General features: G+C 41.1%; 2 protein-coding genes across 2 annotated transcripts in view; both read left to right on the forward strand.

Annotated features, from left to right (window-relative positions):
- Positions 1-215: 215 nt before the first annotated feature.
- The window catches only part of LOC134624309 (nucleotide-binding oligomerization domain-containing protein 2-like), a 1,192,597-nt gene continuing 1,165,514 nt past the window's right edge, over positions 216-27,298 (forward strand). Inside the window, exons 1-6 of the mRNA XM_063469278.1 lie at positions 216-324; positions 548-690; positions 1,290-1,416; positions 1,959-2,075; positions 4,122-4,200; positions 5,282-5,504. Coding sequence (XP_063325348.1) covers positions 1,328-1,416; positions 1,959-2,075; positions 4,122-4,200; positions 5,282-5,504 — 508 coding nt within the window. The 5' untranslated portion in view covers positions 216-324; positions 548-690; positions 1,290-1,327. The remainder of the gene's footprint in view (positions 325-547; positions 691-1,289; positions 1,417-1,958; positions 2,076-4,121; positions 4,201-5,281; positions 5,505-27,298) is intronic.
- Positions 7,527-16,698, forward strand: LOC134624338 (stonustoxin subunit alpha-like). Its single transcript, XM_063469321.1, has 4 exons — positions 7,527-8,316; positions 11,204-11,377; positions 15,493-15,539; positions 15,718-16,698. The coding sequence occupies exons 1-4, from the start codon at positions 8,126-8,128 to the stop codon at positions 16,269-16,271; spliced, it is 966 nt and encodes a 321-aa protein (XP_063325391.1). The 5' UTR covers positions 7,527-8,125; the 3' UTR covers positions 16,272-16,698.

Here is a 27,298-nt window from a genome sequence, read left to right on the forward strand (position 1 = left end):
TTATTTAATTTAAATAAAATATACAATCAAACTTGTCACTTTGTAGTTTTTATAAGCATTTGAACTTTCGAAAACTAAAATTAAATATCCTGTATCATAACTACAGTTTGAAAAAATAAACCAGTGAAAATGAGCTGTAAATTCAGAGTGATGATGGTTTTTCATGTATAGTCTCCATAGGCTGACTAACGTCATTAGAAGGGGCGGGGCTCCAGCTGGGTATTCCCGAGATGACGCTAACGTCTCTGCGTGTTTCCTTCTTTCTACAGCTCCTCCTTCCTGAACTTGGTGTTTGTGACTGATGCTGATCGTTTCCATGTGAAGGTAGTGTTAGCAGTCTGCAGTGTTTTCCTGGCTAACATCAACTGTGTGCAGCTTAGTTCCAGCACAAATCTGCTGATGATGTAATCACTAGCATAGCGATGGCGGCTGACTGCAGTAAGGAGACCTGTGACAAATGGTCTTACTTTAGCCTGGCTGGTAGCTCAGCACCGTGTAGAAATGCAGAGAGGCGTCATAACTTACATGACATTCTTTATGTTTACAGCTGGTGCGGACCGTTTGACCAAGTCTAATCTCAATACAGAAGTTCATACTTCCCTAATTCTAGTTCTTATAAGTTCGCTCGGGAGTGCAGAGGACACTACGCGTAGTTCAGCAGTAAAGGGAGTGAACGGGATGACGTCAAAGGTAAGCTCAGATCCAGTGTGTTTTTGTTACCGTCTCCCCTTAATTCCAATCATTGATATTTAAGATGGAATTTGTTCAGTAATGCCCAATTACTCGAGTTCTTTAAAAAAATATATATTATTAAAAAAGTATTTTCAAGTGTTTTAGCAAAATGCTTGGGTATAAAAGAACCATCATTGTGAAATCACTCAGAAAGATTGCAGTAAACATGGACTGATTTGTTCATTGATTTACACCAGAATACTTTTAAGAGGACATTAAAAACTGTAAAGAATTGAACACTACTATACTGATATAAACATGGAACAATCAATAACTGTAACAATTGCTGTAAAGGATGCCTCCCTGTCTTTAATAGTTTCTTCTTGATCTGTATGATCTGTTTCACAGTGTTTAACTAACCTCGTACAGTTAAGCAGCAAGAGTCACTACATGACTGAAACACAAACTTCATCTTTCTGAATTAAAAAAAAATGACATGTCTACACAGGGCTGAATGATGAAAGCTGCGTCTCAGATGGATGTTAGTCCAACACATCAGACATCACATCTGCAGCTCTCAGTTTATGTGCACATGAATCAATGTGTTTCCTCTGCAGGTGAAGGTAGAAAGTGTGTGTGAGCTGAATTGAGCAGCATGGATCAGTGTGAGGACAGAGAGGAGGGAGTCCCTCCCTCTAAAAGCACTCTGTGTGGGGAACATGAGAGCCAGACCAAAGCTCAGAGGTGAGATGACCATCTCTAACGGTCCATGACTCTTCTCCATGTCACAGCTCAGCACTCACATCACTGCTCCATCATTATTTACAGGAACCAACCTGGACCTCCACCCAGCTCTGTGTCCTTAAAAAGTGACCAGTCTGCAGATCGTCCCATTGATTTTAAAAGCCAGCAGTTGTCTGCTGCAGAGAGGTGAGCTGTTAGTAACATTTGATTCTCTGATGTCAGTTTGATTTAAATAAACTTCTTGATATTGTTTCCTGGTCAAAGGAAGTCACTGAGTGAGGAGTTCCTTTATTCTGTAAAACATGTCCAACATGTACATTTAAACTCCTGCTCACAGTAGGACCATCAATAGTCCTGCACACTGTAAATGACTGTGTTTACCTCTGGGTGGCGCTCTGTTCTCACACTGCCAACACTAGTTTGGAGTTTCCTTTTGTTCATGCTCAGGCTGCAGACCAGTTTACCTTCATCATCCCAAAGAGATTCTTAGTCTTCATCAGCCTCTGTGGGTGCAAATAAAAAACACATTTTTCTTCTTACAGGATTTATGAGAGAGCTGCTGGACCTGAACCTGAACCCAGCTGTGTGTCCTTAAAGAGTGACCATTCTGCAGATCGCCCCATTGATTTTAAATCGCAGCCTCTGTCTGCTGCAGAGAGGTGAGCTTTGATTTAACTGCCTGATGTTGTTGGATATAAACTGTAGTGCAAACACGTCATTCCCTCTATCCCATTTAAACTCTCTTTTATAAACAACCCTTTGGTTTACTGAAAATCCACTTCAGCAAACAGGAAGTTATGCTCGTGCTCATGTTTTCCTCCAATAGTTCTGACACTCACTAGTCCTTGGCCACCTTCCTCATGTTTAGTGTACACTCTGAGGATGCTGGATTTAAGGGTACACCACCACTCACCCCCACACCTAACTGTCAGCAAATATCTGTTATCAGGAACCAAAAAACAGGTGACATCATGTTCTGTACCGGCGCAAGATAGTGCTAAACATGCTATATATACTTTGACTTTAAAGGCTTATTTCTTAAGTCCAGCTTCACAGACAGTATTAGGGCTCCATGGAATAAATTGGCCTTTATTTCTGCACTGTTTCAAGTCCATTTTAAAGCTGACTATAAAGCTTGAGGTGTTGCAGATGAATATCAACAAAATTAAAAAAAAAGTTTCAAACAAACAACTTTATTTTATAATACGGTTTATGTTATCTCTTTATTTGAGCCTTAGGCTTGTGCATTTTGGTGTCACATTCGGTGACGCTGTTACTCAGTATGTTACTCATAACATATTGCTGTATGTGGCTGGAGCAGCCCAGAGGTTAGCAGATGTGTGGCTGCGGGCTGTTCCTCCTATGCTGAGTGAGTCAGTGTAAACTGACATGGCTTTAACTCTGTTCCAACCATCACTGGTTTGGAGAAGCTCTATTCTGATGTTCTCCTATGTGATCATGTCTCATATTGCAGTTATGGAAAAGTTATTTCAGTATAAGATTGGCGTTTGTTTTCTTGTCTGGCCCTATACCAACAGTGCTGAAAAACATATTGATAACATTGTTACATTTTCTGAATTTCAGTATTATACTTCATTGCCTGTTCCCTACTTTGGACATCTGTTCATCCAAGGAATAATTAATATTAATATTACAGCTGACCTGTAACATGTGCAGAATAGGAACACAAAATATTTAACATAGAGTAGAATCAAAAACCTTGTCTAACATAGAGTAATACTCAATATTTAATCAGGGTTAGGCTAGATTTTATAAACTAATTTATTGTTAGTTGAATAATTTTTGATGGGGAAATGTTATTCTAATTTCATTTGGTTTGTTTGTTTGGGATTTTAAAAAGATATTTATAGATTTTATTAAACCATTTGCATTTTAAACTCTGCGAACGACTGGCGACCTGTCCAGTGTGTCTCCTGCTGGGATAGGTTATAGTCCCCCCGCGACTCTGAAGAAGAAAGACGTTTGGACTTTGATTTCTCTGAAACTCATCTCCATCATTTTTCAGTTTTAAATGTAATTTCACCTTCAGTGTAACAGAGATGTGATCTGATGATGTTCTTGTTCCTATAATGAACTGGGTGATAAAGAAATCTCCTTTAAAACATGAAGCAGTGATCCAGCCTGGTGTTGGCAGCATGCCTACCAGAGTGATGTGTATAATCTTCAGACAGCTGTTCTCTGGATCAATCGGACAGATCAGGAGGTGTGCGGGATTCATACAGAGGAGGTTCCACTTTTTCCTGCCAGATCTCGATCCACTCATGTATGAATGAACTTCCTGTCACTGTGTCACATGTAATAGTGTAGAAGGACTCAATTCAGAGCTGTCGACCTGAGCCAGTCATACACTAGATCTGATCACATCAACACTCCTGCAGGTCCAGCAGCTTCAGCTACATCACAAGAAAATACCTGAGTAAATTTAATAATAATATACAACCATAGTAATTTTGAGTTAGACTGTGCTTGTAGATTACCAAAAAGAGCAGCAATAAATAAGAGAAAAAGAAGAAATACAAGCAAACGACAATAATAGAATATTCGAGAGCAAGATACTAACAAGGTATTAGACAAAAGTATCATCATTATTATTATCATTATTATTATTAGGGATGTAGAACACCAGCATCTTAACTACTTGGTTATATTTTGTATTATTCTTGATCTTCATGATTCCTCCACAGAGTGGACCAAGAGAGCTCAGAGGTTCCCAGTGGTCAGTCTGCGCAGCAGCATCAAACACACCTGGACTCCATATTTATGGTCTGTATATGTACAACAACTACTTTTACATGCAAGGGTTTTAGTTCAGAAGGTAGATCCGATTGTCCTTGACAGACCTCTGCTTCCTCTAAACTGCATGACATAATTTTTGAGATGTGTAGTTATTCCTTTTCCCTCTTAGCAATTATTGTCCATATAACATACTTTTTTTTTAATTACTGGAAGCAAGGCTCACTGTATTAGAAGCACAACTCAACACTGTTTAAATGAAAGCATAAATGCCGGAAGCTGGGAAAACCTAAACAACATAAAACTGTGGTGTTGTTGACCACTGACTAATTTGACCTGAACAGTTACATGTCATCCTTCAACTGCTGGCTTTAATGGTAAACTATCTGCCTAGATAGATAATTAGAAAACATTACAGAAAAAACTTGGTCTTGTCATGAAATATGGCATCTATGGCATTTTGAACTGTGCTGGTCTGATCGAAAAATACGTCTGATTCTTTTATGTTTTTTTTTTGTTAAAGACAGGTCAGGGTTTGGATTTCATTAGGACTCTTGGTATTGCACATCACTGAATTGATTTCTATGAATTAAGCCTTTACTGCGGACAATTTTAGTGATGTAAAAATGTTCAACCCAGGGTTTGCACTGGGGAGTTATTAAAAGGCTGCAGAGGTGAGATGTCATATATATGTACTATATATTCACGTTAGCTGAAAATCATATCTTTTGTTACAGAGGTCATACTGCCTTATTATATCAACCAGTTACTTCGCTGTCAGACTGCAGGTTTACTTGTGGTTCCTCAAGTTTCTAACTGTAGAATGGGAGGAACAGCTGTCAAGATCGTCTCCTCTAAAATCAGATACCAGTTTTTAATAGCAAGATGCCTGACTTAAGACTAGGCTTCCAAATTTCCTTTATACTTGTAGTTAGGTTCAGGGGTGAGCTTAAGCTGTTCTCTTCTGTTACTCTCATGGACACATACAATATTGCATGTCTCTGTTTTCTTCCTCTTGTTGCTTGCATTTTGTTCTGTTTTTTCTCAGTATCTATGGTACAGCAACCTCACCCTCCCACTCCGCCCTCATTCATAAAGTATTCCATTGCAGCTCTTGGAGGACAAAATGGTCACTCTTGTGAAGAAAGAACTTAAGAAGATCCAGAAGGTTCTGTGTCCAGATTCCCCAGAATGCTTAGCAAGTCAGACGGACAATAATTGTGCATTAGCGGGTGAGGATGAAGAGCCGAATAGCATCAGAGAATCATTTGTGAAGATCACACTGCATATCCTGAGGAGAATAAAGCAGGAAGAGCTGGCTGACGAATTACAGAGCAGTAAGAGGATTTCTTCAAAGATTTAAGCTGCTGGATGAATAGAATCTTTACTATTGTTTCACTAAATGGACATATATATTCAAAATATGTGCATATAATAATTCATAGTGAGGCTTTTGTCTACTGACTCTTTTAGGAACTTTAATTAGGGACGTTGAGTGGAGTCAGCATGAACTTAAGTCTATTCTAAAGAAGAAGTTTCAGTGTGTGTTTGAGGGGATCGCTAAAGCAGGAAACCCAACCCTTCTGAATCAGATTTACACAGAGCTCTACATCACAGAGGGAGGGACTGCAGAGGTCAATGATGAACATGAGGTCAGACAGATTGAAACAGCATCCAAGAAGCTGGACAATCTGGAGTCTACAATCAGACAAGAAGACATCTTTAAAGCCTCACCTGGAAGAGATGAACCAATCAGAACAGTGCTGACAAAGGGAGTGGCTGGCATTGGGAAAACAGTCTTAACACAGAAATACACCCTGGACTGGACTGAAGGCAAAGCCAACCAGGACATCCAGTTCATATTTCCATTCACTTTCAGAGAGCTGAATGTGCTGAAAGAGGAAAAGTTCAGCTTGGTGGAACTTGTTCATCACTTCTTTACTGAAACCAAAGAAGCAGGAATCTGCAGCTTTGAAGACTTCCAGGTTGTGTTCATCTTTGATGGTCTGGATGAGTGTCGACTTCCTCTGGACTTCCACAAAACTACAATCCTAACTGACCCTAGAAAGTCCACCTCAGTGGATGTGCTCCTGATAAACCTCGTCAGTGGGAACCTGCTTCCCTCTGCTCGCCTCTGGATAACCACACGACCTGCCGCAGCCAATCAGATCCCTTGTGACTGTGTTGGCATGGTGACAGAGGTCAGAGGGTTCACTGATGCACAGAAGGAGGAGTACTTCAGGAAGAGATTCAGAGATGAGGAGCAGGCCAGCAGGATCATCTCCCACATCAAGACATCACGAAGTCTCCACATCATGTGCCACATCCCAGTCTTCTGCTGGATCACTGCTACAGTTCTGGAGGATGTGCTGGAAACCAGAGAAGGAGGACAGCTGCCCAAGACCCTGACTGAGATGTACATCCACTTCCTGGTGGTTCAGGCCAAAGTGAAGAAGGTCAAGTATGATGGAGGAGCTGAGACAGATCCACACTGGAGTCCAGAGAGCAGGAAGATGATTGAGTCTCTGGGAAAACTGGCTTTTGATCAGCTGCAGAAAGGAAACCTGATCTTCTATGAATCAGACCTGACAGAGTGTGGCATCGATATCAGAGCAGCCTCAGTGTACTCAGGAGTGTTCACACAGATCTTTAAAGAGGAGAGAGGACTGTACCAGGACAAGGTGTTCTGCTTCATCCATCTGAGTGTTCAGGAGTTTCTGGCTGCTCTTCATGCCCATCTGACCTTCATCAACACTGGAGTCAATCTGCTGGAAGAACAACAACCAACCTGCCAGAAGTATGAAACAAGAGATCCTACATTCCTCTACCAGAGTGCTGTGAACAAGGCCTTACAGAGTCCAAATGGACACCTGGACTTGTTCCTCCGCTTCCTCCTGGGTCTTTCACTGCAGACCAGCCAAACTCTCCTACGAGGTCTGCTGACACAGACAGGAAGTAGCTTACAGACCAATAAGAAAACAGTCCAGTACATCAAGGAGAAGCTCAGTGAGAATCTGCCTGGAGAAAAAAGCATCAATCTGTTCCACTGTCTGAATGAACTGAATGATTGTTCTCTAGTGGAGGAACTCCAACAGTCCCTGAAAGCAGAACGCCTCTCCACAAATAAACTGTCTCCTGCTCAGTGGTCAGCTCTGGTCTTCATCTTACTGTCATCAGAAGAAGATCTGGAAGTGTTTGACCTGAAGAAATACTCTGCTTCAGAGGAGGCTCTTCTGAGGCTGCTACCAGTGGTCAAAGCCTCCAACAAAGCTCTGTAAGTAAATATGTGCTCATCCCTTTATTTTTAAAATGCGATTCTACTTAATAGAATCAACATTTAATAATCTTGTAAAGTTGATTCTGTTCATCTGAATGTAAAATTCTCCATGGAAGGGACGTTTTGTCAGTCAAGTGACTTCCTCAGTTTCAGTTGACAGGTTTCCACAATTTTAGAAACAGTACTTTTCCATAATGAGCAAAATGATCACAGTGGACTAACAATGGGTTATGAGGTCAATTTCGTGACCATTAATATGGAAATTTTCATGACCATTTATCAATAAGTAATTAGTACAATTCACAGAAAGTTGGAGAATGGTTGCAGTCACATATGATATGCGTAATATGTGACCTGAAGATGGCTCCAAGAGCAGACACACTCAGCAAGCTAATGTTCAGAGTGGTCCTGTTGCTGAGGTGGAGTCATCCTATCATCTCTTTCAAACTACCTTCACTACTTAAGTTACTAGAGGTAACTGAAGGTAAGGGCAGGTAAATGGTGATGCAACATGATATGAGACATTGTTTTATTTTCAATAATAGCATATCTCACCTTCTCCTTGATATCCAAAGTGTTTTGAGCCAGAAATCTTGATATATTGCATATAGCCAAGTTGAACACACAGACAATAGGTCTTAGGTAAACCATACAGTGCTTTGTTTTTTTAAATCACAAATGTCATTGTGTTTCAGACTGAGTGGCTGTAACCTCTCAGAGAGAAGTTGTAAAGCTCTGTCCTCAGTTCTCAGCTCTCAGTCCTCTAATCTGAGAGAGCTGGATCTGAGTAACAACAACCTGCAGGACTCAGGAGTGAAGATTCTCTCTACTGGACTGAAGAGTCTGTGCTGTACACTGGAAACTCTCAGGTAAGCAAACTTTTCCACTTTCATTTAAAAAAAATCTGAATTTCTGAATAATTATTTTTGCATAGACAGCTAACCCTTATAGAAATTTAAAACTAACTTTTATTAGCCTTTTACATGTATTATCAGATTCTGACTTGCTATCTAAAAATGTTTGATATGCAAATTTTGTTTTAGATTTGTTTGAATAAATCAAATTTATGCAATGATCATTTAGAGATCTATGTCTATTTTATGTTCATAGCATACCAATTTCCTTTCATTGTTATGAACTGTAGCTTTAGGAATTAGATTTAGGACTACAGAAAAGTTAAGAGAAAAGCTACATTTTGCATTTAGTTAGAATACCAAAAAAAAGTATATTGTAGAGACATCCATAGATATGCTGAGATATATTGTCACTGATTTTTCTTGAGGTCATCGGGTGTTTTGGGCCTTGCAACATTAGGACAGCCTTGATTAGGTGACTCAGTCAGGCCTGATCAGACCTTGACATATGTCCCAGCTGCACTGGTCCACGATTTGGACCTATTAATCCAAATCCACCTGAAGGCTCTTTTTGCAGCCTCAGTGACAGATTTTATGGCCTTCCTCTTTGCAGCTCCTCTGATGCCAAGAGAGTTGTAGGTCTTAGAGAGGAATATCTGGCGTCAGTAAGACTGGCCGGTCCCAGTCTAAAGATGAAGAGAGCTGGCTGAATGTTCAGAGGCTGGCTGAGACTTCACTCCAGCCATTAAAAGGAGATTTTTCTTTGACTCCAGACCTGTTTACTGTCCCTAAGGGATTTTGGGTAGCTGTTGTAGATATGCAGTGTACTCTCACCTGGGTGGAGAAGGCATGTTGGATGCTTTCTCTTGTCACAGATAAGCAGGCTTTCTGGACAGGGTAGCATGTCATACACAGCTCGGAGCACGAACTGCATGCCCTGAGGTTCTGCATACCAGATGTCATCCCAGGTGATTATATTCTCCCATTCTCCTTACCGTTTCATCCATGTCCCCTGGTGCCACATTTACAGTACGTATGCTAGTTTATGCTTTGTCGATTTAGTTTGCTACTTATCTTTATGAACTTTAATCTTTTCTTCATACCTGCCTGCTTGATCATCATCATGATAGATGGAGAGATAGATAAACAGCCATGCTTTTCCCATCCATCATCAAGTATCCTTAAAAGGGTAAAAAGCTGATCCAGTGTTCCGCAACTAGGAAGAAAACCACATTGTTACTCCAGTATTCAAAATCAACTACCAGACGGACTCTCCTTTCCAGCACCTTGGCATAGATTTTTCCAGTGAGACTGAGGGGTGTGATCCTTCTATAATTGGAGCACACCCTCCGATCCCACTTGTTCAGTACCCCAGGCTGCCAATCCAAAGGTACCGCCCCTGATCTGCATGCAACATTGTAGAAGCAAATTGTAGAGGGCAAATCTCATCCAGTACAGTGGCCTGTTTAACTGCCTCAGTGACCTAACGCCTCGTGATGGAGGAGTTGTCCCCCTTATCCCCAGACTCTGCTTCCTCTATGAAAGACATGTCAGTGGGATTAAGGAGGTCCTCGAAGTATTCTTTCCAGTATTCTGCTGTGCAGGCAGGCAGGAAAGGACTCAAAATTCAGACTCAATTGCGGAGATGAAACTTAAACTTAAAAAGGCAGCTTTATTGCTGGACACAAGAAAAAACTAAACTTGAATATACAAAATAAACTTGGCAGGCTTAGCAGGCAGACTACACAGATTGGTATGAAGGAGACTGCGACATGGAACTGAGGGAGACGCTGACATAAATGCGCAGAAAGATAAAAGGGATGTGGGAGCACACGGGGAACACAGCTGACACGGATAATCATAGCGAGACAGAACGTAGATGGAAACACAAGACCTTCACAATAAAACAGGTAACTAGATACAAGTGGAGGAGAGACAGACGAGAGGGAACGAAGGAGAGAGGCATGAGACAGAGACATGACGGGCTGGGAAAACAAGATGGAATAAAACACAAGGCGGGGAAACAAGGCACAAGGACTCACACCACTGTATAAACACAGACACCCAGGGGGAGACACTGAGGGCAAAGACACAAGGGGAAATCTAATAAACCAAACTAAGCAGAATAACCCAGGGACAATAGAATAAACCCATAGAATAACAACATGACTTAAAGATAATACAAAATGACAGAAAATACAAGAAAACTCAAAAACACTGGGTAGAATAACCCAGGACCATGACACTTGACAGGTTGCCAGAATCTCTTTGAGGCAGTCTGAAAGTCTTTTTCTATGGCCTCTCCGAGCAAAGACTCACAGCTTTGGCTAACTGCCTAAAGAGTTATACAAGAGGGATAGAAGCCAGCAGAATAAACTAGCTGTTCTCCAGTGAACTATCAGGTGTGCTGTTACTGGCAGGGGAACAATATGAGAACAGCAGCTCACTCCTGTTCTGCATAGGTCTGAACCCCCTCAGTCAGATTATCAATGACTGGCTACAGATGCCAGGCATGGAATGGAGCAACTATTAACCACCTCTTCTACGTGGATGACATCAAGCAGTATGCCAGGGGAAACAACCCAATGTTAGGCAGGTGTTCCTAATATTGTGCCTGATTGATGTATAAGGTGCACTTATACATCAAGTTAAAGGTATATGTATTGTTATTGGTATCGGTTCAGGCAACACAAGCCCTTTGTTTACTTCATACCAAAATTTACAATTTTGCACACCCTACATCTAGTTCCAAGAATTTTCAAAAACAGATGTGGATTATTACAAAAGAAAACAAAAGAAAATTGTCCCACTATAAATAAAGCAGAATTAAACTGAAAAATTAAGAAAATTAAGCATATAAGTCAATTGTTTATGGATGAATTGTTGTGTGGTGTGTTTGCAGTCTGTCAGGCTGTCTGCTCACAGAGGAAGGCTGTACTTCTCTGGCTTCAGCTCTGAGTTCCAACCCCTCTCATCTGAAAGAGCTGGATCTGAGCTACAATCAACCTGGAGACTCGGGACTAAAACTGCTGTCGGCAGGATTGATGGATCCATCCTGGAGACTAGACACTCTCAGGTATGGAGAGAATGTCTGATAGAAGAGCTGGAAACAGTTCTTTCAATTGTTCCTGTGCTCACAGAAGAAACATTAGTCCAGTTTATCAAGAAAAGTGAAAGATACTTAGAAATTGAGACACCAAAAACTTGTCCAGGAACAATAAAAGGAGGAAGAGCGAGCCCTTCTGGGCCCTGTCTTTTATTGAGTTAGGAGCCTCTAACAACCCCTCGTCGATGAAGTACAACCCATGAGTTGCATAACTTTCTGGGTATCCTTCCCAGATCTTATCTTCCATCTCCATTACTATTCCTTTCTATAATTTAGAACGATTACAAGGTGCAAAGTTGCAAACTTGTTGCATTCTACACATCACCGACCATAAAGATGTTAAAATGCAACATAAAATGGTCAGAACTACCCATTAGTATGAATTATTAGAGTGCAAAACAAGATCTGTGCATCAACAGATATTTATACATACATAAGTAGTATAATGTATGACATAAATGTAGAGAAATTTAACCTGTAGGTTAACAAGAACATTACCCCAACTTCAAACCCTACAAGTCCCTGAGGGTTTTGCATGAATAACTCTAGCTGAGAATAGTTCTAGGTACAACATATCTAACAATGTGTACAACCAGTGTTTCACTGAAAGCAACCTCTAAACCACTAGTTTTGTTAGGCACAGTTATGCATGCTGTTGGGAAATCAGTTTTACCCCGGTTCTTTTTTATTCCTCGGACCTCCAGAGATGGCACCGGACCCAGTAGTCATTTTTACAAAAACTTTATTCATTTTTATTCATCTTCATTTAAGCATGCACTTCTAGAAGGGAAGACGAGGCCGGTGTCCCTCTGCAACAATCTTCACCTCTTTGTTAGTTACACCCAGCTTTATAGAAACGACCCCATCATAAAACCCCCCAGTGTGCCGCAAACTCTGTGTCTATGTGCACGAGCACGTGAGTGCCTGTGTGTGCGCGTTCCCGTGTGTTTGTGTGAGTGACTATGTGCGCATACCTGGTATGTGTGTGGACGTAAGTGAGTGTGCATATAGGTGTGGGAGTATATCAGTTAAAACACTGTGGGTATGTGTCTCTTCCTAGGGGCCATAAAAACCATCTCCCTTCCAGACCACAGTTATCAAGTTACAAATGTTGAAACCCCCACCTGGGTATGCCCTGAGGAATTTCCACTTAACATTAACTTCTTTCTGTCTTAGTTTCACAGTTCAAACTGGCGGAGGGTCTCCTAAGATCTACTCCTAAGTTCATGACACAGTCAGGCCTTTATTTATATCCAGGGCAGTGTCAGTGTCTCTACCATAATTCTACATTCTATCTAACACATTTCTAAACTCTAAAATAAGCTAAACATTCCTACAATGCCAACCATAAGTTTTATGCATTTCTTTGAACACCTGATGGAGCTTCCACACAAACACAAAGCAGAAGCTGAAGCATACCCAAATATGCTTCCAATCCAACTTCCTCCCAGGCCAAAGACTAGAAAATATGATCAAGCACATCTTGCCTTTGGCTTCACCTGCACAACAGTGGGTACTGAAGAGAAGCCGCAGTGTGTTGTCTGTCTTAAAGTGCTAGCTTGTGACAGTTTAAAGCTTAACAAGCTAAAATGCCACTTAGAGACAAATCATCCAGAGCACAAAGACAAATCAGTGGACTTTTTCAGACAAAAACGTCTAGCCGCACACAATTGCGGAGGAATTAATACTTTCCTGTGCTATGGATATGTTTATTAACTATGAATGATGACACAGCAGCCAGCAAACTACGGGCCAGTCCTCTGTCCAATAATGCCATCGGCATGTGCGTTTATGATATGTCTAAGGACATAGAGGAGCAGCTTAATCATAAGGTGTGTGACAGTCGCTTTTTTCGTGCAGATGGATGAAGCCACAAACAAATAATAATAATAATAATGGATTGCATTTATATAGCGCTTTTCGGGACCCCTCAAAGCGCTTTACAATGCCATTATTCATTCACTCTCACATTCATACACTGGTGAAGGCAAGCTACAGTTGTAGCCACAGCTGCCCTGGGGCAGACTGACAAAGACCGCTTACTGATAACGAATTTCAGATTCATTGATGAAGATGAGATGAGGGAGGAATTTTTCTGCAAACAAGTTCCTGGCAGAGCCACTGCAGAAGTACTGTTTAAAATCATAGACTCTTACTTGAAAGACACTTATCTGAAATAGGAGGACTGTGTGGGGAAACAGGGCGCAGGTTATGGCTGGGAAAGAGGAGGGCTGCAATCACTTATCAAGCACGTCTCCCCGAATGTGCAGTGGATGCACTGTAAGATACACTGCGAAGCACTGGCGTCTAAACAGCTGAGTCCTGAGCTGAATGACATAATGACTGATGCCATTGCAACAGTCAACTACATCAAACCACAACCTGTGAAAGCCCGGATGCGATGAACCACACAGCCATTTTGTATCACAGCAATTCTAATGGCTGTCCCGTGGGAAGATGCTATCCATGGTCTTTGAACCACAAGATAAGATCTGAATCTTTTTGAAGGAAGTGGGCAGTGATATTGCCAAAAGATTTAACTGTAATAAATTTCTAATGAAACGGGCATACCTCAGTGACATGTTCCTGAAACTCAATGAACTGAACTTGCAGATGCAGGGCACAAACGCTCACCTCCCACATCTGGCAGATAAACTCACATCACTTGTCAGAAAACTTGAGATGTGGCAGCAGCAAGTGAAAGATGGAAATGTGGACTCATTTGATCTGACCTCTGATTCAACAAAGAGGCTGCAGTTTAATCCCTAGCTGCATTTTGGATTGGGGTGGAGAAAGATTACCCACTGCTGGGTAAGTTCTTACTTCTTCCTTGTACCACATCCTACTTATGTGAGGGAGGCTTTTCTGCTGTAGCTTCAATCAAGACAAAATACAGATCAAAGCTAGGTATGCTGCGTTATGGCGTTAATGTCAATTTAACGAGATTAACGCTGACAGCACTAGTGGGAACACAACGAATATGACTGCACATTTACACCGACATCATACTAGTGCAAAGACAAGTGGGAGCAGACAAAAACAACAAGCACGCATGCTGTAAACTTTACTCCCGTTAGCACATGATTCTCCTTATGGGCACCTGATATGTTTAATATGCTGCTGAGAATATAGCCCAGAAGAAGCGTATAGTATAGCTTTTATTTTGGAAAGAGCCATTTCTCTGTAATAAACTCTCTTTTCCAAAGATGAGTGATTTCTTGATCAGATAGATTTTTTTTTAATATTATTTTGTTGTTTCAGCAACATTAAATTTAAAAACTGTACTTTTGAGTTAAAATATATATTTATAATTTTAAAAAATGACAAATTAAAAAGGCATGAACATTTTTTTGTGTCGAAAAAATATTGAACCGTGACACCAAAGTATCGAACCGAACCGTGAATTTTGTGTATCGTTGCACCCCTAATCTTTGTAGCTGCTCCTCTGCTGCGTGGTACCTATACTGTAGTCTGCAAAAAAAGTCCAGCCAAGGGCCATCATAGTAAGATGGTTTAGCTTTCTTGAATGGCCTGTCGACCTGTGTACTTGGGGAGTCGAAGGATCATCGTACTGGCTTTGAAGGATCTAGGAGAGTAGATGTGGTGAGCCAGCGGGAGTTCGGCTGAAAGTGGGGTGAAAGGTGACTATCATAGCCCAGGCTACTGGAATTTTCCTTTGTGCACTAGTGCACAGTCATGTTGGAACAAGAAGGGGGCTTCCCCTAAACTTTTCTTACATTGTTGGCAGCATGAAATTATCCAAAATCCCACATTTGTCAATTATGCGGTGCTCAAAAATAATGTAGACTATATCTGTAAGAGGACATAAAAAATAATGATGACCACACAACACTTAATAGATTTGTTGCTGTGACAACAAATCCAACAACTACTCAAAGGACTGACAGATCCAGGATCAGTCCAAATCATCAGCAGTTTGATCCACGTATAGATTGAAGTGTATTTGTGAAAATGTTCGACTGTTCCTTTATTAGGGACTAACAGTATGTGTATGAGAGTGATGTAATGTCCATGCGTGCATGCTGAAAGAGACTGTGCTGGTCTGACACCCCTCCTCCTTTCAGGGTGGAGCCTGCTGGAGTCCGATGGTTGGAACCAAGTCTGAGGAAGTGTAAGTGTGTTTTTAATGTGATTCATGAAAGAAAAAAAGTAGCACACACTCAACCATCTTCAAACTGTCACATCACTCATTCACATCTCTGATGTCAGGAGTCATCATCAAATTGTCAATCGATGAACAGGTGATGGATCAATAACTGCAGCTGGATTGTGTTTGTTCTCTCCATCAGATTCCTGTCAACTCACAATCGACACAAACACAGTGAACACAAACCTCCAACTGTCTGACAACAACAGGACTGTGACACATGTGGACGAGATTCAATCATATCCTGATCATCCAGGCAGATTTGATCAACTTCCGCAGCTGCTGTGTAGAAATGGTCTGACTGGTCGCTGTTACTGGGAGGTCGAGTGGCGAGGAGGGGTTCTCATATCAGTGAGTTACACAGGAATCAGAAGGAAAGGAAACAGTAAAGATGTTGTGTTTGGGTGGAATGATCAGTCCTGGTGTCTCTACTGCTCTGATGATGGTCCTGATTCCGTCAGGCACAATAACAAAGGAACATCCATCATCGCCTCCGCCTCCTCCTCCTCCTCATCTGTCTCTAACAGAGTAGCAGTGTATGTGGACTGTCCTGCTGGCACTCTGTCCTTCTACAGAGTCTCCTCTGACACTCTGATCCACCTCCACACCTTCAACACCACATTCACTGAAACTCTTTATCCTGGATTTAGAGTCTATCCTGGTTGTTCTTTGAAAGTGTGTGTAGTTGAGGCATAAGTGTCCTCCTGTTAGAGAAACACTCTGACTGTTGAACAGATAGTTCAGTCTGTACATGTCTGTCTCTTTCACTCAGAAACATGTTTTCAGATTCATGGATTCAATCAGTTGATGTTTGAAACTGTTCTAAATGATTCCTTGTAAACTTCTTCCTCTTCAGTCCTTTAAAGATGGAAGCTCCCATTAGTACATGATCCAGGATATCCAGGATACAGGATCATGTTGTTCTTCTGTCTTTTTCCAGTCAAAGCTTCACAGTGAATATCAGTATGTTGTGTTTCTCTGAAACTTATGAAGGTCACTTTTAAATAATATTATATATATCTAATGATTGATTCGTGCTGTCATTTATGGTATTTATTATATAGTAATACTAAATCAAAGCTGTTGACTTGTGACTGTACAAAATAGATGTGATTTGAGTAAAAGTGCAGATGTTCCAGATGTTTTCAGTCTCTGTTTTTCAGTGTGAAAGGAAAAAATGAACAATTGGGAGCAAAAAAACATTAACATGTAGATATTGTAGTAAAGTACAAAGTGATTTTTAGAAAATGAACCTTTTTTGTATAATCATCTTATAATATTACAATATTTCAAAACAATCAAATGTGTATGAAATGTCAGATTTAAAGTCATATTGTTGAAATGTTTGTTCCAGGGTGTAAAAAGCGCACTGTGAGATGTGCACTTCAGGAAAACTGAGTGGAATGCATTAACCTCTAACTGTACTTTAATGTTCATTTCAGCCTGTAGTTTTCCATGTGAGCCCATGTAGTTAATCAGAGTTTCATCAGGACTTTAACTTTCATCAGAGTTTCCACAGTGACTTAGAAATAGTTAGTCTTCAATTAATCCAAAATGCTGCAGCAAGAGTACTGACAGGGACTAGAAAGAGAGAGCATATTTCTCCTGTTTTGGCTTCCCTTCATTGGCTTCCTGTTAAATCCAGGATTGAATTCAAAATCCTGCTCCTCACATACAAAGTCTTAAATAATCAGGCCCCATCTTATCTTAATGACCTTGTAGTACCATATCACCCTATTAGAGCACTTCGCTCTCGCTCTGCAGGCTTACTTGTTGTTCCTAGAGTATTTAAAAGTAGAATGGGAGGCAGAGCCTTCAGTTTTCAGGCCCCTCTTCTGTGGAACCAGCTTCCAGTTTGGATTCGGGAGACAGACACTATCTCTACTTTTAAGATTAGGTGTGTGTGTGTGTGTGTGTGTGGGCGCGCGCGTGCTGGGACTACCTGCAGTACTGTAAGACATATAAAAGCTACTGGACCAGTTCTAGGTTGGCAGGAGTGGTGGAGCAAACCACAGTGAAGAGACCAGAACCGGAAACCTTTAAATGAAAATACGGCATCTTTAATAAAACACAAACACAGAAACAAAACCAAATCAGTGAGGGTTAAGTAGGTCACACTTAACCCTCCATAGTTCAAGATACTTCAACAAGGTGGACTGTAAGGGGAACTGCTGGATGGCATTATTGATTGTTACCCAGAAATTAACAGACAGAGTCTAAAGGTTCAGCTAGCCATGTTCAGATCCAAATATACCTTTACATCTAGTACAGAAGTGTCTACTATCATTAGGGGAATGCCGGTGGAGGTGAGGGGTTTGTTTGATCAAGTTGAAAGCCTTGTCAGGCTGCTTTTAGTCATCCCAGTATCCTCGGCTGAGGCTGAAAGAAGCTTCAGTGCCCTCAGAAGACTGCTGTATGTCATGTCCACCAGGAGAGACTGGACAGTATAGATGTACAACAAATATGCCAGCAGTTTATCTCAGTCAACGAGAGGAGAAGGCATGTGTTTGGCTCCTTCACATAGTGGACATTGAGTTGTTGTGTGGGGCACCAGTAGTCCATGTCTCGGTTCGGTGGTTGAATTATCTGTCCCCACCAATGCCACAACCAGATCTGCACTGAAAGAGCAAGTAACGCAACCAAGTGATCAGTTTGATATCAATCTTTTGTGATACACCGTCATATTTACATTATTTGTACACTACGGGGAATTTACGACGGTGCGCTCTGTGCTTCGTGTGTTGTTTTTGTTTTATACAGTTGTCATACAGGCATCTAACTAACAAATTACACTCCAAAAGACCCCATGCTTCTGAAAAAATGACCCGGGCTTAAGCCCAGTATGATCTTCTTTTGCTGCTTGTTCAATGAACTTGTAATGTAATGAAAACATGCGGTTTCAGCACCCAACCCAATGTTGTGCATGCCGTTAGGTCAACCATCTGCGCCTTGTGTTTACATCTTGTTGCAGATATTCGATTTTCCTGCTCTTTAATCGTTTGTTGTTTTCGCTGCTCTGTGGTTGTTGAAATTGTTTTGTGAGGTTTAACCCTACATGCTGAAGATTCAGGCAAAATACTTTTATATAACTTCATCTCAAATCTGCTTATTAAAAACACAAAATGCAAAGTGAACACACTCTTGTATATGACAGCAAAATTATCATCACAACACAAAGACATGGAAACACTGACAACTCCAAAAGACTAATGCAACAGGCTGGGAAGGTCAGAGGTCACTTAACAAACTGCTCTCTATGATAAACAACCCATTACACCCACTCCACTCCACACTCCTGAGGTAGCAGAGCTCCTTTTCACTAGGACTGAGTAGGCCAAAAAGAAGGATCCAGGAAATCATTCCCAGCGGTCTCCATAAAGCTGTAAAACAACTCTTCATTCTGGGGAAGGTGAACATACCTACCAAACATAAGATCCCAAATAGACTTACGCAATTTGCATTTCTCTCTTATTCATTGTCGGTCTTAGCTATACTCTTTTTAACTTCATTTTTATTTTGCTTTGTCTATGGTGTATATGATAATCTTTATTTCCATCTCACTAATCTTGCCAACAGTAACAATAAATGGACCTCGAGCTGCTTTTGTTCTTGCTTTTTCCACATCACTTCATTCAAACCTGAATGTTGAAAGTTGAGACCAAGAGCCTGAATCTGTTTTAAATTCCAAAGAGTATGTTTGTGTTCAGGTTTCATTCAGAGCTGATGAACCGACCGATTACTGTCTTTGTGCTGAACTGGAGAAAGATTTAAGACAAGAGCCTGACAGCAAAGCTCGTCTACATTTATACATAGTGCGATGTGATCTGGACTGCATGAATGAGGAAGTGTGTGACAGTCAGGTGGTTCAGTGTCAGCAGGAGGGGAGGAGTCAGGGGGAAACTCAGATTGATGAAGAAAAGCTGAGAGACGGTCAGACACCATGTCAAGAACTGATCCAAACTTTCAAAAGTCAGCTCTCTGTCTGGAACAGCAAAGTAGGAAACAACAGGAGGTGTTAATAAAGCATCAAAGTCAAACTAAAGTCTATTTAGTTCATTTCAATTTGATTTACATAAAAAACTAAATATAACAGTCAGCTCAAGATGCTTAATATAGTGAACATTAACAATAAATTAATCTAAAAATAAATCAATCATAAAAAAAAATAATACAGAGAAAGTCCAGCAATCATATGACTCACCCCTATCAGCTAATACTTGGGGACAGTGAAAAGGAAAAAGTATTCTTAACAGGAAGAAAGCACCAGCAGAGCCATGCTCAGGAGGGGCAGCTATCTGCCATGACCAGTTGAGAGTGAGGGGAGGGAGACAGGACAAAGACATGGTGTGGAAGAGAGCCAGAGATTAATAATAACTAATTATTAAATGCAGAGTGGTGTATAAATAAATGTAGAGTTTAAAACAGTGAGTGAAGAAGTACTCGGTGGGCTGGTGTGGCTGCGGTTCAGTAGGTAGAGAAGGTCATCTATTAGTCTCAACTTTAGGAGTTCAATCCATGAATGCTCCAGTCTGCGTGCCAAATATTGTTGGCCAAGATACCCCAAGTTGCTCTTTGATGCATCCATCAGAGTATGAATGTGTGTAAAAGTTAGAGAATTAGAATAACAAAGTAGAAAAAGTGAATTATGAAAGTTGTATAAAGTGCTTTGAATTCTCTGGTAGAGAATTAAAGTACTTTATAAGAATTTGCTGTTTATCCTAGGAGCCTGGGCATATTGCAGCACATTTAAAGTTTTAAGGTTTAAGGGTCTAGCATACTAAGTTCTCATATTAAATCAAATTAAACTTTCTGCATGTAGATTTGTCCTGAAATATGAGCTGAAGATTTGGTCCAAACATTACAGAGCAGAAACAAACATTAAAGACAATCCGGGGAGTCAGGACTCCACCTGAAGCAAGACAGGTGAGAGGGACTCAACTCTGTGTGTGTTTTGATATGTTGGTTTAAAACTATGCCGTTTGACTGCTCAGACTAGTAAAGTTCAGATGTGTGACAACATGAAACCTTGTTGTAGCTGCAGGTGTGAACACACTGATCCTAGATCAGCTCTGCTGTATTTGTAACATGAACATTTCTGCTGCAAAGCTTCAAATGTTCAGCATGTTTCTCTGTTTCCAGTCTATAGATCCAGTCACACTTTCTACCTTCACCTGTGCAGTAAAGACTGAGAGCAGAGCTGAAACCAACCATTCAATCAGTGAGCAGCATCAACACCTGTGCTTCATTCAGACTGCTATTGAAGATGTTGTTTTGTGAATGAAATGAGTGAAATAATGTTAATATCCAAACATGGATCTGTTAGGGTCTGGGTTAAAGTAAACCTTCCTGGGCAGGTCAGCCAATGAGAATGCAGCCATTTGTTGGCTTGAAGCCAAATATTTGAAATCTGTCACTGACATCAAAATTCAAAAATGACTTTTGAGAAATGAGAGAAATGTCCAGTTTTGATATTTGAACTACTGACTTTGAATTATTGTAGCTACTGACAGTGACCACGAGAGGGCAGTGATCCTGATAGTTTCTCTGGAACAGTCCAGAAGCAGGATTAGATGCTCAGCGACATAACTTCAGCTATAACTGTGTGTTTTCAGTGTTATGGAGGTGCTTCGTCTCATTCATGTCTACTAAATACTCCTTATGCAAGTTATACAGATACATTCAAATATTTCCCCCAATTTAATCAAATGTTTTACAGGTTTTCTGTTTCTATTTGAGGCTTTTATTTTGAAACATTAGCAGCAGGAGGTGTGTTTTTCTCTGTAAAGACAAAACACTTCTAAAGGTGTGTGTTGGTAACTCACGGTCAGTGTTTGTGCTCCTCTTTTCTCTCACTGGCCTCAGAAATGCTCACTCTGTTTGTACATCACTAATTTTCAAATGATAACACTGTTATCATTTTCCTTGAAAATCTGAATTCAAATGGAGATAAAATGACATAATGAGGGAATTTTTACCATCAAAAAGACTCTCAGGAGAAAGTCTGATGCCACCTCTGGGTTCAAGTGAGAGCAGCAGTGAAAAAGTGAATGTGAAAAACATGAAATAAAAGCAGCTCAAACATTACAGACAGAGGATCACACAGAGATGATCATCTGGGACACCAAGTTCAGAAACACGGTGTGTTGAGCTTCTGAAGTTGATATGTAACCATGGCTACATCTTTTACAATAACACAACAGGAAATAATACAATACACAACAGAAGTGTTTGTGGGAATGCTCCTTTAACCAAACCTTTCCCGCTTCTTCCAGTAAGAGTGAGTTAGCTTTGTGAAAAAACAGATTGTGACACCAGGGAGAAGAATCAGGGATGTCAGTGTGTTGGCAAGTATGAAGGTCTTTTTACTTAAAGAAAAACTGGTGACTGTTGAAGTTTTCAGAAAACAAACTGAGTGAGTTTTAGTGAGTTTGATGTTTTATTGGAATTTGGAAAAAGTGAGTTTATGAAGAGCAAACGAGCTAATTGAAGCTTTGCTTTTTGATGGACAAAAGTAGAAAACACAAACACAGACTTAGAAGTGTGTTTTCAGTTCATGTAAATACCCAAACACAGATTTGTTTTGCTCTTTGATTTGAACTTGCATTTGTGTTACATTGAAGCTAGCGGCAAGTGGAAAAAGTTAAGATGGTGCAGCCTTATCCATACACCTTGCTGACCACTCCACTCAGACTATGCACCTTTTTAGTTGACTACTTACTTATTGCTCTGTTTTACATCCCAGAATCTTCTGGTTTTATAGTTAACAAAAGCAGTCATGCTTCTAAACATCAGTAACAAGGTTGCACACTTTTAAACCTGACCAGTCCTGGTAGTAACAGTAACAAACTAAACTCGAAACAATACATTATCTTACAGACTTTAGACCTTGGAGAGATATCACCAATATGATCACTCAGTTATAAACATTAAGGACAACAGTGGTGATTAGAAATAAATATCAAGAAAATATACAAGAATATTACAGAGTAGAAAAGAGTGTGTATAAAAAGGGTGTAACTATTGCAGTGTTTAGATGGAGCAGTTGTACAGAGAGATGGCCACAGGCAGGAATGATTTCCTGTGTCATTCAGTGGTGCTTTTAAATAATCTCAGTCTCTCACTGAACGTCCTCCTGTGGCTAGCCAGTACGTATCTTCCCACCCACTCGGTGGGAAGTATTAACCAGTATTGTCCTTATCTTTGACAACATCTACCTCTCAGACACCACCCTGATGGCGTCCAGCTCCATCCCCACCTTGTGGATCAGTTAATTTAGTCTGTTGGCATCTGTGACCTTCAATCTGCTGCCCCAGCATGCAACAGCATATAGGATAGCACTGACCACAACAGAGATATAACAAGATAACATTAATTAGTAGGGATAGTGAAAACTTCGGTTTACGTTGTTAGCCACTTGGCTATGATAGTAAACAGACACTGATGTAGCTCACTGAATCTTTTGGACTGTGTTCAGCACAATGTGAGGAAGTGTTCAAATTCATAACATATAGAGGGATGAAGTAACCATGAGGGAGGTAATCGCTGCTCTGCCCAATCAGAAGCTACGCTACAGAACGTGCTCAACGGCGTAGATTGGGACTTGTTCAGATCATGATTTTTATGCCCATTTCAAGGTTTTTATTTATTGCTCATGCAAGGAAAGACAGAAACTGCTCTGAGGTATTGGTAGTGGGCAAATGTTCAATGAGCTCATAGCTATTAGTTGTCTTTATTATCCCTGAAGACCAGTCTGGTCTGAGACCCTCAGACACATTTTGTCTTAAATAAGATGATTGTGAAACTGAACGTTTTAGATCAAAGATCAGTTTTATTCATACAGCACCAAATCACAACAACAGCCAGCTCCAGTCAGCTGCTTCATATTTATACCTTATATTGTAAGGTAAAGACTAGAGGAATCATCCAGCACATAATAGGAGCCTAGACCCCAGCAGCCTAACTGCAGCATAACTCAGGGCACAAATTGCACCTGTCCCCTGTGGGTGGTGGGCCTGCGGAAGGATGAGCACATATCCCTTTTATGGGCTTGGATAAAGGCCCGCCCACCAGACACTTGACCACAGGCACCCTCTCTGGGCCTGACTCCAGGATGGGGCCCCCGGTAACACTACCCCGGGGAGGGTAAACTTTTCCATTGGTTTTTCCACTCATAGTGGTCTTCTGACCTCTGACCTGAAAGTAACTTAGTATTACTAAATAATAAATTTCATCATGACTATACAAATCAATCATTATATGTATTATTCTATATAAGTTATATTCTTGAGCTTTAGAGAAACACACATACTAATATTCACTGTGAAGCTTCGAGTGGAAAAAGACAGAAAAACAATATGTGAATAATGGGAGTGTTACGTCCCCTGGCTAGTCTAGGGGGTTTGAAAGGACGAACATAAAGGTAGATAGTGAAGGAGGAGCCAAAATGGTAATTTTAAAAGGTTTATTTCGTGCCAGAGTTGAAGTTCTGGTACAGGCTAAGAGTTAACTTCAGGGAGAGCAAAGGTCAACATAACAAACAAAACATCCCTGATATGAAAATAAAAGAAACTTGCTTAATTCCAAAGAAAAGAAAATATACAACCTATAACCATAACCTACCTAACAACACATAAACGCTGAAAACAGGGTGTCAAAACAAAAGGGAGTCTGACCACGAAAACAAAAATGCACATACAAGTCACAAAGGCATGCACGTCTGCACAGGTATGGCAACCAAAATGGCCAGAAGGCCCAGAAACACAGCTCCACAGGCCTTAAGTAGTGCTCTGCTGATTAACAATTAGCTGGACTGTGAGCAGCATCCAATCAGGACAGAGGAGGTGGAGCCTAGACAAAACAAAGAGTTAGTAGGGAGAAGAAACATCCTCCTGGGGGATGTAACAGGGAGCTTCCATCTTTAAAGCACTGAAGAGGAAGAAGTTTACAAGCAATCATTTAAAACTGTTTAAAACATCAACTGATTGAATCCATGAATCTGAAAACGTGTTTGTGAGTGAAAGAGACAGACATGTACAGACTGAACTATCTGTTCAACAGTCAGAGTGTTTCTCTAACAGGAGGACACTCTTTACACTCAACTCAGCACAGGGACACTGAGGAACCAGGAGATACTCTAAATCCAGGATAAAGAGTTTCAGTGAATGTGGTGTTGAAGGTGTGGAGGTGGATCAGAGTGTCAGAGGAGACTCTGTAGAAGGACAGAGTGCCAGCAGGACAGTCCACATACACTGCTGCTCTGTTAGAGACAGAGGAGGAGGGGGTGGTGGTCATGACTGTATGTCTGTTATTGTGCCAGACATGACGAGGTCCATCATAACAGCAAAATAGACTCCAGGACTGATCATTCTGTCCAAACACACAGTCATCACTGTTTCCTTTCCTTCTGATTCTTCTGTAACTCACTGATATCTCAGCCTTTCCTCTCCACTCGACCTCCCAGTAACAGCAACCAGTCAGACCATTTCTACACAGCAGCTGAGGTTGAGCATCAAATCTGTCTGGATGATCAGGATATGACTGAACCTCCTCCACATGTGTCACAGTCCTGTTGTTGTCAGACAGTTGGAGGTTTGTGTTCACTGTGTTTGTGTCGATTGTGAGTTGACAGGAATCTGATGGAGAGAACAAACACAATCCAGCTGCAGTTATTGATCCATCATCTGTTCATTGATTGACACTTTGATGATGACAGTTTGAAGATGGTTGAATGTGTGCTGCTTTGTTTTCATGAATCACATTAAAAACACACTTACACTTCCTCAGACCTGGTGTCAACCACTGGACTTCAGCAGGCTCCATCCTGAAAGGAAATATAAGGTAACAGTAACAGTTTATTTATGTAGCACATCTCACAGACAGATGTCACAAAGTTCCTCACAAGAGAGGTAACAAAAAAACACAATACAATCATAAATGCATCATAAAAGCCCTCATCTAATTGAAAGCTTTATGAAATAAATGTCATGGTCTGGGTGAGTGCGGGGTTTTTCCACTCCACTGGGCTCCACCTTCAGGCAGAGACTCCAATCAGCCTCCACACCTGGTTCCAATCAAGTCATCAGCATATAAGACCAGCATTCACATTAGACCTCTGCCAGATCTTCTGCTAACCGACGTTAGTGCTAGGCCGCCAAGCCCTTGTGAGAGCCCTTAACTACTGCTTTTCTCCTCACTGTGTTTTCTTTGTCATAGGACCCACATGGCAGTCACACTTCCCAAGCTAAGCTACACACATCTCTGCCTGGACGCTGGTTCTGTCATCTGGTTGCTTCTTTTCCATCATTGGACTACACCTGCCTGCCTCCCTGCCAAGTCCCTCGCTCCAAGTATATTCTGGACCCTCTCTGGACACTCCTCACCCGGAACCCCTTGGACACCCGCTCCTCGCATGACACCTTAACCTGCAACACGTAAGCCCTAACCACCATAGTCTAATCCTTCAGCTGTGATCCACTAGACTGCCACTGACTACTTGTCTCCTCTCATTATAGTGACTGCGTACCTCCATCCAAGTGGCTGCCCCTTTTTCCATTTCCAGGATCCGTCCATGAAATCTAGCACCTAGTCATAGCACTCAGTTTCATGTTCATAGTTCGACCTCATAGTTCCCAGTTCATAGCATTCTCCGGTCATAGCATTCATAGTTCCCTGCTTTGTAAATTAACTAGGCACTGTAAATAAAGCACTGAGTTCACGCCCGTTTTGCCTCCCTTTGTCTGCATTTAAGTCCACACCCACAGCCAGGCCCTCTCGGCCGTGACAATAAAAATGCCTTTATCTTCTTTTTGAAGACCACCACAGAATCCAAATGCCATAGAAATAGGAGAAGTGCATTCAACCATTGATCTCTTTGATCTTATTAACACAAAACTGAGTTTGTTACTGTCTGCTTTAGGCACGCACATTACTAGGTACCACATCTGGGGACACAATAGAACTGATTTTGTCAAACACAATCTTAGGATTTCTCTTGTTTTTTGACATCTGTTACGTTCCCCTAAAAGGGTCCAGGCGATGAAGAAGTAGTACCAAAAAGTGTCCAGGTCAGAAAAAGGAGCCAGAGGCAAACTCGTTAAATTAAAGAGTTTTATTAAAGTTTCTATCAAATACTAACTGAAAGAGATGGACAGTAATGTTTTAACGTTCTTCATTATTAAACATTCGGACAGAAATAAGTGACATAATATTCAGTACTTACTTTTGAAAGTTTACTCTTCGGCCGCTCTGCTTCTGCCATCTGCCGTATTTTGCGGCAAAATAATCCACCCCACCGCCGCACTATGAATTGTGGGATATATGGGACGATGAAGCGTGGACCGGACCACGCTTGATAGTTGGGGAAATCAACGGCGCATTTGGAGGAGCAGCAGAATCTTCATCCTGCAGTCAAAATCCCGTTAAATCTAATCCTCAGTCAGACTGAAGACACATAAAGCAGCACACTGCAAACACTCCCAGAGACTGAAGCACAAACACCAGTTTACTTTCACATTCACTGTTCAGTCATGCAGGGGGGGGGGGGGGGGGGGATCCCGGGCAGAGAATACAGGGAGTGCAGAATTATTAGGCAAATGAGTATTTTGTCCACATCATCCTCTTCATGCATGTTGTCTTACTCCAAGCTGTATAGGCTCGAAAGCCTACTACCAATTAAGCATATTAGGTGATGTGCATCTCTGTAATGAGAAGGGGTGTGGTCTAAT

The sequence above is a fragment of the Pelmatolapia mariae genome, linkage group LG3_W, assembly GCF_036321145.2.
Source record: "Pelmatolapia mariae isolate MD_Pm_ZW linkage group LG3_W, Pm_UMD_F_2, whole genome shotgun sequence".
NCBI classification, from domain to species: domain Eukaryota; kingdom Metazoa; phylum Chordata; class Actinopteri; order Cichliformes; family Cichlidae; genus Pelmatolapia; species Pelmatolapia mariae.